Genomic DNA, 17,886 nt, shown 5'->3' on the forward strand with positions numbered 1-17,886 from the left:
CCTTCCCAGCAGGGACAGAGCCCGAACCAGAAGGACAAGGAGAGAGAGGAGGAGCAGGGAGTGGCTGGAGGGCAGCAGAGCCAGCCGACCTGCAGGTGGTGCCGGGTGTCCGGGGAGCGCTCGTTGTCCAGGCTGTTGGCTCTCTCGTTCTGCGGCCGCACCGGCTGCCTCTCCTTCAGCGACGTGCTCCTGCCCCGCCGGCCCGTCTGCTTCCCCTCAGACCTGCTGGGAGACTCACACTGCCAGGGCAGGCCCTCTTCTGAGCGAGACACAGCCCCCAGAGCCCCACCGCCCGTCTGGCAGCCCCAGTGATGCCAGCACAAGCACCGGGGAGGGAATTCTGCACGGAGATCTGAGCTAGCTTGAGCCCGGCTGGTTCTGCTTCTGACAGCACAGCTCACGGCTCAGCACATTCCCAGGAGTCCCAGGATGACTTCCACAGCCTGTGCTAACACCCACATCCCCTCTCTGCTACTGCTACACCAGCATCATAAGATCCAGCCAGGCAAACTGCAGTCACACACCCAAAGCAGCACAGAATACCTCTGGACAATCATTTACCAAGTGCTCTAGACCCATTGCTCAAGTGCCCAAACACAGGAGGATGTCCTTGCAGCTTACTGCCTTGAGGCCACCCTGACCAAGTACTAGCACACTGTCCATGACTCCCCTGAGCAGCCTGCAGCAGGCACAGCCCTGTCCCCTGTACCTGGTGGATGGGATGATGAGAGACTCTGTCTTTGTGATCTTCCCACTGGGTGGGAGCTTCTCCACAAACACATCTGGAGTGGGGAGCTCAGCCTCCTGGACCTCAGCTTGCTGGTTAGACTCCTGCCAAAACACAGGGAACAGAATTAGCAGGAACAAACCCTCTGTCTCACCTTGAGAGTTTAGCTCCGGCTGGGGCATATTGAGCCTGCCTCTTCCAGACATCCTCCTCACTGCCAAAGGGGGGAACCAGGAGTGGCTGTCTGGGGCTACCTGTTCCCAGCTCTGCCTCACAAGGGAGCTGGAGGGAGGAAAGGTGTTCAGAGATGCTGTTTGGAACAGGCACTCTCACAGCTCAAAGCCAGGGACATGCCTCCTCATGCAATGCAGATGAATTCATCGTACCCAAATGAACTAGCTAAGACAGAAAGAAATGAGAGAAATGTTACACACCCCACGTTCCCAGCACAGCAACTTGAGCTTTGAGATTTCTACCCCAGGACCAGCTTGATTTCTGCCCAATCAGCTTAAAGTAATACTTCTGTCTGATCAAATGGAACAGCCTTGAGCATCCTTTATGTGCTCAGTGGCAAACTTTGGGCTAGCTGTTTGAACAAAAGTCAAAGAGAGCATTTCACCTGCAAAAGGCTGAAAGACAAGAAGCTCCAAACTAAGGCCAGGAGGAGAACTCAGTGCCATCTTCACTGCAGCTGATTTTACCCATGGAAGTTGTGTTGCATGTGCAGCTATACAGACAGACAGATGCACCCCACAGAATGCAGCCCACAGCTGACACCAAACTGACAGGAGGAAGGTCAAAAAGTGCATTTTCAACTTACATAAGGGACAGTGTCAGAAACACTGTCGCCTGCATGTTTGGTTCCAAGACTCTTTGTCTTTTCAGGCACTTCTACCTGCTTGAGAGAAGAAAAATCCTCAGGAGGTTTAGCACCAGCACAGTTTCCAGCCATGCTCTCTGGGTCAGGCTGTTCAGAAGAGAGGCTTCTCCATTTAAACATCACACAGCTCTGCAGCATGGCCAGCAGTGCTCCCTGCTCACACATCACTGTGGGATGTGGCAAAGCTGATGCACAACACACAGGAGAGGCAATAAAATGCTGTGGGATGGGACTGACACCTTATGTCCATTCAGGAGGGAATGGAAAAGCAGCTGAGCTGCCCCTGACCATTCACTGTCAGCCATCAGGAAAAATACCCCAACATCAGCAAAGAAAAGCTTCCTCCACAGAGTGCTAGGAAGTCCCTAAAACTCCCAGGCAACATCTCCCATCCTGGCAGTCATTTCAGGCACATGGGAATCTGAAGCTATTTACACCATCAGCAAGTATTCAATACATAAGCTGAAGATGCACCCTCGACTTAATACCATATTTGCATTAAAACAAAACAAAACCAACAACAAAAAAAACCCCAAAAAACAAGCAAAAAGCAACAAAAAAAAAAAAAACCCAAACTGGCCAAAAAATCTCCAGTCCCCAAGAAGTCCAAATGAGTTTTCTTAGCAGAAAATTTGTATCTCTGCATCCAAATCCTTGGGAAGTTAGGGGTGTCAGAGAGGGTGTTTCAATTTACACATGCAATTAGAGAGAGTGCAGAGAGGTAACACTTGAAATGTGACTTACAGGACTTGGTGGTTCTTTCTGGCTCCTGATGCTGTGAATGCTCCCAATTTCTGTCTGAGAGCTGGAGTGTGACAGTCCTTCAAAGTAAGGTCTAAATAAGAAAAGTAAAACCCATTTCTTATTACCAAAAACTGACAGGGCAAGTCCACCACACTCAGAGCAAAGCAGCACAACAGTTCCCAGAGGATCTCACTGCTCCCCAGTGGTTCCAGTAAAACAGGCTACTTTTGAAAGGAGAGGAGGGTGTCCAGGACAGTAAGAGAAGCCAGAAAAGTCCAGGCGTTCCTGAATTAAGCTTCTGACTGACATACAGCAAGCAGAATTAAAGCTACCCCCACACCCCAACATTCTGCTCCTGGGTAAGTGATTCTTGGGCTAATATACATTTTGTTTCCAGCTTGCATCTGGATTTGGCTGCCAGCCCTAGGCTCCAATTACACATTTGCTCAGTAAGATAAGGTACCACACACAATCAGATTATGCTTCCACTCCAAAGGCAGCTCATCACATCAGGCTACAAGACTCAATTACAACGTAAGGAACTGATTTTTTGTTGTTGTGGGGAAAAGCTGCCTCAAAGGCATCAACATTTATCATATCCTCTTCAAGATATGAACACCAGAACTGGACCTAGGAAACTACAGAGTGTCTCCCCAGGACCACACACAGTAAGTTCTTACTCCAGCAATCACATAGCCCAGCACAGTTTGCTCCTCAGCTCCAGGGAACAGGACACGAACTCTCAGTGTGCAGAGTGGAACTTTTTGGTTTGTTGCAAAGCAGCTGCTTACCACAACACATCTATTTTCAAATCCCTTCATGGTAGGGCCAACCAGCTGGCTGGAATCTTGGGTTAAGCACCCAACACCTTCACATGCCAGCAGCCCCACCATTTCCATTGCTGCCCCAGTCTATCCTTGGCATCTCCTGGCTCACTGACAGGGAACAGCTCTCTCCAGACCCAGAATGTGTTCTCAGCCCAATGAGGTTATTCAACATTAATGAGGCCATAATGACACCTGGTAATTAGCAGATTTAGCAGATGCTGTGCTGACCAGCTGCAGTGGTCAGTGCCATAAGTCTGTGTTCCAGAGCCATCACACACTGAGGGCCTGAGCCTGCAACCACACCCCAGCCAGAAGCAGGAGTCAGCTCAGTCTCACGTTTTCAGCCTTTATTGAGCAGAGTGTGACACAGCTGTGTTAGCTCAGAGCTCTGCATCTGCTTGAGACCCTGAGCCAGCAACCCCCAGCTCAGCCCCACAGTGCTGGGACTGACCCACAGGAGCTCTTTAAGAGCAGGCTGGAGCACATCCACATGTGCTGCAGTCAATGCCTTTGGGCCCTGAGGAATCCACTTGTTTCCTGCAGCTCTGCTTCCTTAATCCCTGCAAAGACTCTCTTTCCACACAGGGTGTTATTACAGGAAAGGTCTTTCCAGAAAGACAGTGTGCCTTGTTCATCCCTGCCTCTACTCCTGCCTTAGCACACATTTCCTCCCTGGTTCTTCATCCCTGCCTCTACTCCTGCTTTGGGACACATTTCCTTCCTGGTTCTACCTTCCCTGTGCTCAGCTGGCAGGGCAGCAGAACATCTGCAAAGGGAACAAGGAAGAGCTGGGACTGAAGGGAAGTCAGACCCTCCCACACCTCTAGATCACAAGCTGTCACTCTCATTCTAACACCACCATGTCAGGAGGGGGAAAGAAACCACAGAAGAGTGGGAATAAAACTGTGGCTGACAAAGCTACAAGCCCCAGCAGACTGGATGGGTTTGCCAGCCATCTCTCTGGCCCAGCAGAAGCTGCCTCACACTTACTTTAGCTTTGGCTTTGGAGTGCTCAGGACACTGTCATCATCCTCCATTTCTGGCCCGCTGTCACTGGGGTTCTCTATATCCAGCGTGTCATACAGAAGGTCCAAATCCTCCTCCACCTCTGGAACGTGCTCTGCTGGGTCCTGCTCTGAATCCAGAACCTACACAGGACAAAAAGAGGCATCACCAGCTCTGCTAGGAGCCAGACTGATCCCACACCAGCCCTGCAGGACACCAGTCCTGGCAGTAAGATTCTATTCCTGGTGCTAGGATACTATATTCCAGGAACACTAAGTACATGAGAAATGCTTGTCTTGGATCAAGCCTGTCAATGCCTGGTTAAGCAGGAGTTACATGTTGGACCAGGCATCCATGAGCATGCCATTGGTTATGTCCAATAAACAAAGCTTTAAAGCTCCAAAGGATACTCAGTCCTCCTAGAATCAGCACAAAACTCCAGTATTCCCAGCAGTGTAGCCTGTATTGGTTTTCACTGAGAAAGCTGCCCTGACACCTCCTGATTTGATACCCAGAAATGTCCACAGGAGGCGCCTGAAACCTGGAGGAGGATCGGCTGCCAGTGGCGAGGCAGGAGAACAAACACCTCCCACCCAACTCGCTTTACACACAGCCCGCAGCAAGCAGGGGCAGCGCCCTGACCAGAGCTTGCTTTTGGAGTGGCAGCTGCAGAAAAAGCAGCAGCAGCTGCCTGGGCTCCAAGCTGCGGGTCCTGACTCTGCCGAGCTGGGTTGGCAAGACCAGCAAAGCTGCTTGGAAGAGCAAGGCAGCACCAGGAGTTCCTCCCTCTTTCCCACAAGCCACAGAATCAGCCCCGCAGCCAAAGGAGATGTTGACTGGTTTTGTGTTGGATACTTATGGCTACACAGGTTTCTGGGGGGTTGGACCTGTTTCATCCTCTCCTGCTCTGACCAAGCAGCTGACTCTTGTGGATTGAGCTCCCCATCCAAGTTTTTCATGTCTTGCCTGGCTGTTCCAGTAAGATGATCAAACAGGCTGGGCTTTAACCTCACAAGCAATACACACCATTTGGACTGCTTGCCTTTGAACGGGTCAGAGATAATTTCAAAGCAATCTGCAAAACTAATGGGTACGCACACAGCTGCCAAAATCTGCTTTTGATAAAACTGCATCTACAAAATGCTTGTTGACATTTAGAAATTGGCCCTCAAGCCTCCCTGCAAGGCTAGGTTGTAAGGAAAGGTCACGTCCACTGTGGACTTGAAAACAAAATGAAGGGAACAGAAGGAAACAGGGGAGTGTTCCTGAAGACTAAAGCAAGATGCACCAAGCAGAGGGCAGCACACAAGGCAGAGAGGTTTACAGAAGGAATTACTCACCTCATCAGACACTTTAAACCTCTTCAGCAATGCCACAACCTTCTGTTTGAAGTTTTGTTGCTGCAAGTTAAAGACACTTTTACATAAGTAAAGCATTAAGTGAGCTGTTTTCTCCCAGCCTGCAAGAAGCCAGACACATCTGACACTGGTGCTACCCTGCTGTTTAAAATCAAACAACATCTGGCACCACCTCTCCGCTGTCCTTACACTGAAATCAGCTTCTCCACACCCATGATAACTTCATTACCACCAATGGTAAGTCCCACTCCAACGAGCACTGCAAATCTGAAAGATGGCACTCCACTTTTGGCTGGACACACAATGGATAACAATTTTTATCTGCCAGATCACCTCCCTGTGCCTTTTTGATATATTCCTGGAAAACACCTGAAAGTCAACTTCTCTGATTCTTAACAAGGGTGAGCCAACATAGAGAACTACCCACTGACCCCAAGAACAAATGTGATTTTTACCACCAAAGCATGAGGGGTTTTTTTGCAGGAGTTTGCATGGCAGGTTCATTTATTTCACTAGCAGCACTGGTGAAAAGCTGTGGCACTTATCCTCAGCATTTGCCCCATCGCACAAATGTTCCTTGAGTCACACTCCCAGATCCTGGGCACAGCAGGAACCAAGGCCAGAACAACACAAGGCACACTGCTGCCCTCCCTTTGTGCTTGCTCACCCACAGGGGCTCCCCTTTTGCAGATCAAAGAGCTGAGGTTTGCCCAGCCCTTCTCTGCCTGTCACTGACAAACCTGATGGGCACATCCTCAAGAAGGGCCCAGGTTTCAGTACTGGTACAGAGCATCTGAGGTGGCATCCTTGGGTCAGGAGGAAAGGGAGAAGCAAATGGCTGGAACCTGGACATTCTGAGGTGAAGGAAGTTGCTCATTTGCTGACTCTCCTGAGGTCCTGCCAGTCCAACTGCCTACTCCCAACTCTGGCCTCAGACACTTCACACAGACTGCACCCTTTATCTCTGAGCTCCTACCCTGCAGCTGAAGCTTAGGTGAAATAAATCCAGGACACTGTCCCTAGACAGTCCTGTTTCCACCCCCAGTGCATCCCTGAGGCTGAGATGCTCTCACAATAGTGACAGTTCTGCTCTGGCTCAAGCAAACCCACCCATGACAACACCTGGGGGCAGTTCAGCAGCCCACAGAGGGGACACTCAGCATGCAGCAGCCAGGGGGACATGGCCAGAGCTGTTTGCTGGCCTGAATGGTTTTATAGAGAGCAGATCTAGTTTGGAGCTGGGCTGATGGTAACTTAACTGGCATCACCAAACCCAGTTTTGCACCAGCTGGACCTCCAGCATCAGTTCAGAGGTCAGGGCTGGAAGGGCTTTCCTCTTATGGGTTCCTTGCTCAATACCAGGTGGTGGATTTTGTCCTGACTGGTCACTGTTCAAAACAATATGGACACCAAGGGTATGAACTAGCACACTCCTGGTCTCACAGGAAGGGTCTTTATAGTGACAGATTCAGGTCAAAACAGGGTTTATTTCAGACCTCATCAAAATGTGGATTTCAGAAACAGCCTCAGACCATGGTGTGGTGAAGCTCAAGTCCCTGCTGCACACAAGTGCAGCTTTGCAGGCACACCCATGCTTGTGGGGGAGGGTGGACAGCCACATGCATCTTTCTAAAGCTTCTATATATACCATATCCAGCTACTTCTCTTGTCTCAGCACCACATGCACCACCTGAAGTTTATCCATCAAGCTCCAACCCCTGACTAAGCCACTCCATTCTGAGAACTTCTCACTGGCCTCTCCCATGCAGAGCATTCCTTCACTTAGAGCCACTGTCAGGACTTACATGAGCATGGATCCTGCACTACCTCCTTCATGGGGATGGAATTTCATACACTTGCATGATTTTTGGAGCTCCTTAACCTTGCAGCCAAGGGACACTCAATACATGCACACACCTTGGATGGTCCCACTGCCTGAACTGGCTGCTTTCTCTAGCTATTCACATGCTGTGACCATGCCCCCAAGCTCCATGCTGGGCCAGCATGCCTGGTGTCCCACAAGCCACATGCACTGCACATCCTGGCCAAAGGCCATCAGTGTTAGTAAAACTGATTTCCACCGACCCTGGTTATGGACGTCGTTCTTACTATCGATCTCCGCTGCTTCTTGGGCTTCCCCATCTCGTACTCATCATCATCCAAATCCTGAACAGAAAGAGGAGTCCCGTGTTACCTTCGTCATTCTGAGACACATGAGCATGCCAAAGTGTTCTTTCTATGCAGATGAACCTGCTGCTGTGTCTTCCAGGCATCCAGCATTTGCCTTAATTGCAGTTATGATGGTAGAGGGAAAAGGAAGTGAGACAGGTCTGCTTGGAGAAGCAACACAGCCCTAGCTCTACATTCAAGGAACAAGGACAGTCACAGCCCCACATCTTGGTGGGTCCCTCTCTCAGTCCCTTCTGATAGGTGATGCCAGAGTCTGAAGGAAAGTAAGACCCAAACTCAAAAGCATCTCACATCCAGTCAGGGATTCTCCATAAGGACCTATTGCGAAAAAGGTATTAAAGACTAAAGGCTGCCTCAGACCCCACTGGCCCTTTAATTACAGCTGGGGATCCACGTTGGCTCTTTGAATCCAATGAGCACTATAGAAGCAATTAAATGACTCCCTGACCATTAAGCAGAGAAGCACAAGGATGCCAATGTTTTTCCAGGGAGCTCAAGTCCAAACACGTGAACAGATAAATCACAGCATGGTAGAAGAAATGGGTTACTGTGCAGGCTCTCTCCAGTGCAGCTGAACACTTGGTAACAGTCTCACACTGGCGTGGTTTAGATCCAGAAATAGGCTTTTAGTTTCAAGCAGGAGCTGGGAGTGCACATGCTCCACTGAGCCCTCTCAGGGAGAAGCCATGCCCTGAACAGTACCTGGCCCTGCACGGCATCATCACTGGCCTCCTGCTCAGAAGAGAAGCTCTCGTACTCTTCCTCGGAATAGTTGTCTGAAAGGGAAGGAAAGAGGGGAAAGATCCTGTGAAACTCCTTCAAGGTCTCATCTCAGGAGCAGAAAAGGCCAGCTGAAGGCACAAATCAAGAAAGGAGGCACACAAGGAGAAGATAAATTAGCAGGCATCTATCCCTGCTAGAACCAGTGAGATGGGAATTGTCTGGAGGAAAGGAATGAGGAGAAACACACCCAGTAAGAAGGAAGGACCAGGACACAGAGAAGGCTCCTCCTCCTCTTAATAAGAGGAGGAAACTTCCTCCCATTGGAAAGTACCAACCACCTGGTAGACAGCAGCAAGTAAAGAGGTTTCTCCACAAGGGAAATTCTTTTTCCCCCTAACCTGTGCATAACTGACTTAAAGGGGCAAGTGAAACACGACAAAACCTTTATGGAAATGGCCCTTCAGGTGAGCTGCCTGGCCCCAGGCAGCAACACACAAACACCACATGTGCACTACCTTCAGCAGGTCACTCTTCCAGCAGTGAGCAGAGGGCTGGTACCACATAAAAACATCACCACAAGCCTGAACCCAGTGACTTCCCTATACAGTGCACCACATCATGGATTTACACTCATTAAGCCAGGCCATCACTCCCAGCAAAATGTACTGCAGGCTTGCAGGCTCTCATCTAAAGTTAATGAAATTTATTGTAGAAAAATTTTCCTTCTTTTCAAAGGAAAAAGAAGATGGAAGAGTAGCTTAAATGTGAATCTCCTGAATACAACACTGATAGCCAGGTGAGAAGCTACAGGCTCCCAAAACATCCACCAATAATGCAGGGAGAGCACTGGTAAGGACACAGCCAAGCCTACCTGAAGGCTCAGGTGTGGTGTGGCATGCAGGAGAGCTCTGACAACTGTCCCTGTCACACTCCCTGCCTGCACAGCAGCACTTTTGCAGAGTGGGTTTTCTTTGCACTGATCACTCATAGACAGAGCAACTTGTGCAGACCAGTCCTCATTTGTCCCAGGAAGCACCCAAGGCCAGGTGGGGTAATTTAACTCCAGCTGGCTCAGGAGGACACTCAGTGGTCCTCAGAGAAAGTGGTTGGACTCTCACCTGTAGACTTGATTTTCTGGCTGGCCTGCATCGTGCTGTCCTCATGGTCGATTGGCTGACTTGATAAGGAGAAGATCCAGATTTCTGCCACCTTCACTGGAGCCTCTTTGATGTTGCTGAAAAGGCTCAGAACCTGGCCACCTTCTGTAGGGTGCTGCATCACCTGGGACAGAAATTAAGCAGAACAAATCTGCATTTAAGTGTATTTAAACTTGTATCATTTGCATACTACTAGAGTTTTTTATGTTAATGGAGTTACTCTACATTTCCAGGACCTTGTAACCACAGGAGCCACTTGCAGGCAATCCACGAGGCTCGTTGAGATTTTATCTGACTGCTAATGAAAGTGATGGAAGGAAACAGAACAAAATTCTGAACTTAAGAGCTGATTAACTCACCCTTGAAGCAGAGTACTTGACTACCTCATTACTATGTGTTTGCTTCCCAGCACAGAACTGATTTGAATTATCAAGTTACCCACCTTCTGAACACCTAATTAAGGAACTTGATATTGTCTTAAAACCAAGCAAAACAGCCAGTAAAAGCAAAAATTCTTGGTGAGATACAGATGTAGAGTGCCTCCTAAAGCAAAATATCCTTGCTGTGGAGAGCTGACACACAAATCTCAGAGGAACTGGCCACTAACCATAGGACAATGAAGCAGCAGGGCATGACAAACAAGTCAGTGGTGGAGGCAGAGGGACATCCTGGTGCAGGTTTCTCCTTCCTTTGCCACTCCCAGCTCAGAGGTTTCTCCCCAGAATGTTGTGTTCTTCTCTTGCCCCACCAGAGTGAGTGAGCCCAAGCCCTCACCTGCACAGCAACACACACCAGGCTGCTCTGTGCCTCCTCACAGGGACCTAAACAGACCTGAGCTGATGAGGAACATATGTCCCCTGCTCTGAAACTGCTCACTCTCAACTCCAATTCACTGCTCTGTTTCAACAGCTTAAGAGAACTTTTTGTATTTTTTAAAAGAAATGAGTCAGTGGAGTTTAGGGGTCATCATCCTATAAACTCCAAAGGGGAGGGGAGGGCTTGTAAAATCAGTTTTCCTGAAGACTTCAATTTCATAAATACTCCAGATGAGCTGGAAAGCAACTGTTTCCTAACATGGTGAACCTTGGAACATTTTTGACCTTCTAACCCCAGTCAGCTGACATTACAAACAGACATAAGAAAAACCACATGTAGCAGCAGCAAAATGCCCAACACTCAGAAGTTCACCAGTGACTCTAACTGATGGGCCCACATGTTTTCTGCCTTACAGCAGTATTTACTTTCTGCTTGTCCAACAAATCAAACAGTGCAGGAAAAATGTTAGCTGCAACACCGTGCACTTGGCCAAATCAAATAAGGAACTCATCATTCACTGCAGGGCTGAGAGAAGCTGCACTCACACAAGAGAAGCACACTTTAGAGTGAATTATTTAATATAATAATAACTCACCACAGAGTAACATTGGCTTATTTTGGATAAAAGTCATTTGTTGACAGAATGCAGTCTGATGAAAAATATTGGTGTGAAACTGAACTTGCTACCGCTAAGCCCATTTCTAAACACTCAGACACTGAAACAGCAGAGATTAAACAGGGCATGAAGTAACAAAGCATGGAGCCATGCCATTCAGAAAGCCTTTGTGAATAATTTATCCATACTTGACTCCAGCATTAATTTTATCATTTACTTCTCATAAATAGAGCTCCACCTAAATTACCAACAGCCATGAAATAACAATGGCCAAGGGTTTTTCAAGCAAAATGAGAGAAATTGCTTAATCCTGAACTCTCATACTGTGGCACTGAGAAGCACAGCAAATCTTGCTTTAACTTTACCACTTCTCAGGGTTGGCAGATTTGCCCAAGTGACTCTGTTTCATTCTGCACTTTTGATCTGGACCCCCTAACTCTAATAAAGCCACAAAACAATAACAAAACCCTCAAAAGGTCACAAGCTATCCTTGTGAAAGCTTTAGCCATTAAGAGATGAGGCAGAAAACGCTCGATATTATTACTCAGTAGTAAAATCTGGTTCAAATATTGCCCTGTGAATACCAATTGCAGCTATTAAGACTGCAGCTATTTGAAACCCTGTCAGGTCCTTCTCAAGGAGGCAGGTGACAAGAGTGGGTTTGGAGGGAAAGGAGGATGTCCAGGTGTGCAAGCAGAGCCTGTGGAGAGCAGCTCACCTCAGCCATGTTGATGCATCCCACAGCCAGGGTCTTGTAGCCTAAAATGGTTCTGTTCTTGTAGCGCTTGCGCCGCTGCAGCATGATCTGGAGCTTGTTGCCTTCTCTCTTCAAAAAGTGAGGGTACTGAGGTGGGAAACACAGTGCAAAAGTTCATTTTGCTTCCTGGCAGTATCTCCCAAGCTTAGTGGATAACCTCCATTCCTAAGGAACAGCCCCAGGACTTTCCTGCAGCTCAATCACACTCAGTGCACAGTTCTTCATTATCCCGGGGAAGACTCAAACAGCTCAGACAGGCACTCCAAAAACACAACCCAGGCACACAGAGCTGCTGCTCAGTTTGGGAAGGGCTGGGCCCAGGGAGATGAGCAGCCTCCAGGAGACACTGTCCCCAAGAGCTGATGCCCAGGAGCGGAGCCTTGGTGCTGCCCTGCACAAGGCAGGGACAGCCACAGACCCCACAGTCCTGGCAGGACACTGCCTTCCCTCAGCACAAGGACACTTCTTAATTGGTTGTATTTTAATTAATTAAGTCAAGGAAAAAAAAAAAACCTGTCCTACTGCCAGGTTATGTTGCAGAGACATAAATCCTCCCAAGGCATGTTCCATACAAGAAAATACATTTGTTTATACACCTCCTCCCAGAAAATACATTTGTTTATACACCTCCTCCAGGAACAAAAAGCTGTGAAGCCAAGCAGAGACTATTAGGGAATGAGTAAGGCTAACCACAACCATAACTGTGAAGAAGGAGCTGTCCAAAGGAAGAAAAGTCTTCAAGGAAAGATAAAGCAGCAACCTGACCAGTTCTCATCCCAAGAGATGAGATGGGACATGTGCTTCAAATATACAACATAAATAGTACTAAATAACCAGCAGACAGGAGAACCTAATTGCCAGGATCTCAAAGAGGACATTCCCAAGCAAAGGATGCTTCTTTTGCAGGGAAGAACTACTTTCATTTTTTTCCTTGGGACATTATGAAAATTAACTTCCTGCCCATCAAAACACTTGATAAAATCACATAGCAAACACCCCCAGAAACCCCTGAGACACTAATTTGCAGTCCAGAGCAAGCCTGACTGCTCTGCAGGGAGCTGGGAGCAGTGGCCACCCAAACAAGAGGAATACTAATTAGCTGATCTACTGCTCACTGCCCGAGGCAGAGGCACTGCAAAGAGAGGAGCAACAACCCACCTGACTAAAAGACAATCCCAAAACACAGAGCCTGTGACCCTACAGGTGTGCAACATCCCTAAAGAAGGATGGAAGAAAGTTACTGGAGAGAAGGGGCAGGAGGGGCTCAAAAAGCCAGAAGCACCTTTCACACTCAAATTTAACATTTCACTCCTTCTGGGGCCCTTCTACACGTTGGAAGGGCAGCAGGGAAGAGGGACTCCTTGCTCTCAGCCCACTCCTTGCTCTCAGCCCACAGCATTTGAGCCACACCAAGGCTGCCTAAGTACAAACCCAGAACTGAAGTCCCAAGTCACCCTTGGTGCCAGTCAGCTCAGTTTGAATGTGTCCAGTTTTTTGGGAGTATACAGCTCAAGTCTACAGATGTACAAGTTTCTGTTTGTCTCAGCTGTACTGCCTAGCCTCCTCTGATGGGCATTCACAAAGGGGGTAAAGGAAGGAACAGACTCAGGCCACCGAGCTCCTCCATCAAGAGCAAGGCCCTCCAGAAGAACAGATGAGCTATCTGATAGCACAGTCCAGCTTTTTTAACACCAGCCATGACTTATCAACTCTCCAGAACTGCTTCAACACAAACTTTTCAGTGACTGTCAGTCCATGACAGAAACTGGAGAAGAAAATAGTTTGGCTCAAAACATTTGAAAGCTTTTAGAGGGAGCACCAAACACCTCAAGGCACCTCTGTGGGGTGAGAAAATGCACACACCAGAACAGTGAGAGTCAGGGCAAGACTTTTTCTGAAGCCCCAACAATGTAATCTCTCCCATCTGGAAAGGTTTATTAGATTAAAGACAGGAATTAAGTGCAGAGCTCTTAATTAATGCCAGAGAGCTGTGATGTTGTGCTTGGAATATGTGGGGAATTTCCCTGGGCTCCGTGACCCACAGCAGTGTGGGTCAGGAGAAGCAGACGTCCCAGCAGGAAGGGTGATGACAGCTCACCTGCCAGAAGGGTGAATTAGCTTCTGCTGCTGGCTCAGCTTTAGCCCTAGCTGGGAGGGGAAGCAGGACTGCACAGGGCACAGACTCCAGTCCCAGCTGTGTGACAGGGCAGCAGCATACTCCTCCTTCACTCTGAGCGCAGGCAGGCCAGACACACCAGGGGATGCTCACTGTTGTACTGTCACAGACATCTTTTCATGAAAAATCCTTTCCTTAGGATTTTTCCTCCTGAGAAGCTGACAGGCCTCAGGAACAAAATGTAAACATTGATTATCTGCTGCTGTGGAATGCAACAGGTGCATCTGGGATTGGTCTCATGTGGTTGTTTCTAATTAATGGCCAATCACAGTCAGCTGGCTCAGACTCTCTGTCTGACACACAAACCTTTATCATTCTTTCTTTTTCTGTTCTTAGCTAGCCTTCTGATGAAATCCTTTCTTCTATTCTTTTAGTATAGTTTTAATATAATAAATAAATAAATAAATCAAGCCTTCTGAAACATGGAGTCAGATCCTCATCTCTTCCCTCATCCTCAGACCCCTGTGAACACGGTCACATTGTACCAGGCAGCAGAACACCCCAGCTCAGCTCTGCCAAGGGAACTCTCCCTGCAAAGGACAGGAATGTCACCCAGGAGAGGGAACTGAGCAGGCAGGCAGCACAAAGGCACGAGGGGCTGCAAATCCAGGCAGGCAGCACAGAGCCAGGCACAAGGTGTTGAGAGCTGACCGTGCAACATGGAGATACTGACTGCTGCAAGACAACAAAACCCTGCTCTGTGACACCCACATGCTTTTACTTTGTGGCCCATCACCACTCTCAAATATATCCCAGGCACTAAATTCAGATTGGAGATGCATTAAGCTATGGCTGCTAGCTAGAAGTAGCTCTCAGCCATTGTCCAATTAAGCAGCAGTAACAGTTGCCATAAAAATCCAGCTGTGCTGTTTCATGAATGCTTCCCAAGCCTTTCTGCATCCAAGACCACCAACCCTTCCTGCAGCCAGAGACCAGCAGCCCCTCTGTGCTTTAAGCTCACTCACCTCTGCTGCAGGCTCAGTGTCACAGCCACTCCTGTCCCCTGCTCTGGCTCAATCCCCAGCCCCATCAGGGGAAACAGAGTTCAAGGCAGTGCTCTGCACCCTGCTGCAGCATTGCTCTGAGCCCCAGGAAAAAACCCAACACACAAAAATCCAAATGAATTCAAAAAGATCTGCAGACCTGGCTCCTTGCTGACACAGGACTGGCAGAGGGAGACCTGGCTTGTCTTACAGCTTTGCTCCCAGCCATGGGAAAGCTGCAGACACAGGATGCAGGTGTGGATATTCCTGGCATCCTTGGTTATTCCTGTTCACAAAGCAGGGGATGCAATGCTGCAGCTAACCCAGCCATCTGCAGGGTTATCATCTGTCTGCAGTGAAAGCTTTCCTGCTTCACTCTGCACAGGTCTGGGTAGCAACCAGCCTCACATCATCACCTGAGCCTTTCTCCCTACCACACCAAAGTCCTGAAGTCAAGCTCTAACCCACAGTCACAAAACACAGATAATCCAGGTATGAATGCTCCTGAGGTCTGTCTGCCTCTGCTCTATGTGTGCAGGATCCTCTCTCTCACTTTCAGCAAGCCAGCCCTTATTTACCTTATTTCCCTGCTCAGGAGGCAGCACCAGGGCAGCAGGCTTTGAAGAAAAGAGGAACCAAAAGATGCAGTTGTTCCAATTCCCAGCTGTTCCTGTGACTCCAGAGCCAGGAGTAACTATGAGCACACTGCTCCTGCTTCCCCAAATGGTGCCTCCCTCAGCAACTGCAAATCACAGACTCACCTGACTCGTTCCTACTACTGCCTTCTGTCAGCCTGACACTGCACACCACCCTCATGGCTGCCATCCTCCACTGCCTGCTCATTAAAAGGCAACAAAGGGCAAAAAAGAGCAAAAGACTTGCTTGGCTTTAGCTCCTGCCACAGCCATGCCTTGAAGAGGAGAGCCTGCAGAGCATTCCTGCTCCAGGATGCCCTGTGGAGGGGCTGGGAGCCAGCACCCTGAGAGGAGATTCAGACAAGCTGTGCTGCTGCTGTTGCTCACCAGGACCTGCAGCCAGAGCCACCAGGCAGCCCTGCATCACCTCAGAGCCACCAGGCAGCCCTGCATCACCTCAGAGCCACCAGGCAGCCCTGCATCCCACCAGGCAGCCCTGCATCACCTCAGAGCCACCAGGCAGCCCTGCATCCCACCAGGCAGCCCTGCATTACCTCAGAGCCACCAGGCAGCCCTGCATCACCTGGGAGCCTCCAGGCAGCCCTGCATCTCACCAGGCAGTCCTGCATCACCTCAGAGCCTCCAGGCAGCCCTGCATCACACCTGGGAGCCACCAGGCAGCCCTACCCCACACCTGGGAGCCACCAGGCAGCCTTAGGGAGCCTCCAGGCAGCCTTAGGGAGCCTCCAGGCAGCCCTGCATCCCACCAGACAGCCCTGCATCACACCTGGGAGCCCCCAGGCAGCCCTGCATCACCTGGGAGCCCCCAGGCAGCCCTGCATCACCTGGGAGCCCCCAGGCAGCCCTGCATCACCTGGGAGCCCCCAGGCAGCCCTGCATCACCTCAGAGCCTCCAGGCAGCCCTGCATCACCTGGGAGCCCCCAGGCAGCCCTGCATCACCTGGGAGCCCCCAGGCAGCCCTGCATCACCTGGGAGCCCCCAGGCAGCCCCGCTCCCTGCAGCCCAGCCCGGGGAAGCAGCAGCAGCCCCGGCAGGAGCAGCCCTGCCCAGCCCTACCTGCAGAGAGAAGGTCAGTGCCAGCTCTGTCTCCACGTGTCCGCTCGGGGGCAACACGATCTCGTGGGAGCGCAGGATGCGCTTGGAGCCCTGCAGAGAAACAAAGTCCAGCACTTGTGAATTGCCCCAAGGCACCTCTCACATCCCATCCCAGCCCTGTTTACTGCACACCAGGAAACGTTGTCAGGGACTACCACACAAAAGTGAACGGATGGCTCTGACCTTGTACTTCTGTGAAATATTAATGAGATGAAAGGGAGATATTTGACTAATAAAGATTTGGGCATATTTACTGTCCCTAACTGCAACAATGCAGCTTTTGTTCTGCCAAACCCCAGCACTGAAAAGCTGTGAGCCAACCCCCATCCCCGGAGTCCAAGTCTCCTATTTTCACTGCAGCCAATAGGTACAAGGCTCTTGTCTCCTGGGTCTGGAGCTGCAGCATCATGCTTAAATCTCTGGTGTTAGCCATGGCAGGCTGGGCTTTTCTTTTTGTGCACACACCCCTCCCCGGGGAACATGGGGACTTCAACCTGTTTAAACAATTGCCAGTAGCTAGGGATATTAAAGAAAAAATTCACTAAGCATCTCAGTGGAGTCTGGAGATTTAATGTATCACAGGGCAACTCCAAATGAACCCTGTGTGTGGGCTGCCTTATGCTAACAGAGTTACCAGGCTATTTACTGTGTGAGCATTTCATTCCAGGCAATGTTTGAAGGAAAACTAGCAGGAAAACATGACAGACTGCTGCCTAGCAAACCCTTCTGCACTGTTCAAACACAGTGCAAGTTTCAGAGGTCTCTGGCTCAGCGTTCTGCTGAGGCTGCAGATCTGGCTTTGTCCAGACGGGCACAGAACTGGAGCTCTCCAAAAAGCAGCATCTGGGTAATCAGAGACAGACTGGGGGGTAAACACCTCCAAGCTACATCCAGGGGGAAATGTGGTCTGCCCCATCAGCCTCAGAGAGCATCAGGACATGAGACAGCAGCAGAGACTCATCTCCATCCCCTCCTCCCAAAGACAGGGCTCAGGCTGTGATCTGCAGCCCTGCCTCAGCCCGGCCCAGCTCCAGCTCCTGTCTGGGAACACCGGGGTGCCTGAGCCCCAGCAGATGTGACAGCACACACAGAGCACAGCCAGGCACCCAGGGGCTGCCCCCAGGACAAGCAGCACACGTGCCAGCCAAGCACAGCCAGCCTGGCTGCTGGCAGCA

General features: G+C 49.8%; 1 protein-coding gene across 1 annotated transcript in view; it reads right to left on the minus strand.

The window, feature by feature from the left end:
- PACS2 (phosphofurin acidic cluster sorting protein 2) overlaps positions 1–17,886 on the minus strand; it is a 78,462-nt gene that overhangs the window by 31,645 nt on the left and 28,931 nt on the right. Inside the window, exons 3-13 of the mRNA XM_058808175.1 lie at positions 16,673–16,762; positions 11,762–11,887; positions 9,573–9,735; positions 8,434–8,507; positions 7,627–7,707; positions 5,524–5,583; positions 4,169–4,326; positions 2,352–2,442; positions 1,548–1,622; positions 710–831; positions 90–222 (exon numbers count right to left, since the gene is read on the minus strand). Coding sequence (XP_058664158.1) covers positions 90–222; positions 710–831; positions 1,548–1,622; positions 2,352–2,442; positions 4,169–4,326; positions 5,524–5,583; positions 7,627–7,707; positions 8,434–8,507; positions 9,573–9,735; positions 11,762–11,887; positions 16,673–16,762 — 1,173 coding nt within the window. The remainder of the gene's footprint in view (positions 1–89; positions 223–709; positions 832–1,547; positions 1,623–2,351; positions 2,443–4,168; positions 4,327–5,523; positions 5,584–7,626; positions 7,708–8,433; positions 8,508–9,572; positions 9,736–11,761; positions 11,888–16,672; positions 16,763–17,886) is intronic.

The sequence above is a fragment of the Ammospiza caudacuta genome, chromosome 7, assembly GCF_027887145.1.
Source record: "Ammospiza caudacuta isolate bAmmCau1 chromosome 7, bAmmCau1.pri, whole genome shotgun sequence".
Classification (NCBI taxonomy): domain Eukaryota; kingdom Metazoa; phylum Chordata; class Aves; order Passeriformes; family Passerellidae; genus Ammospiza; species Ammospiza caudacuta.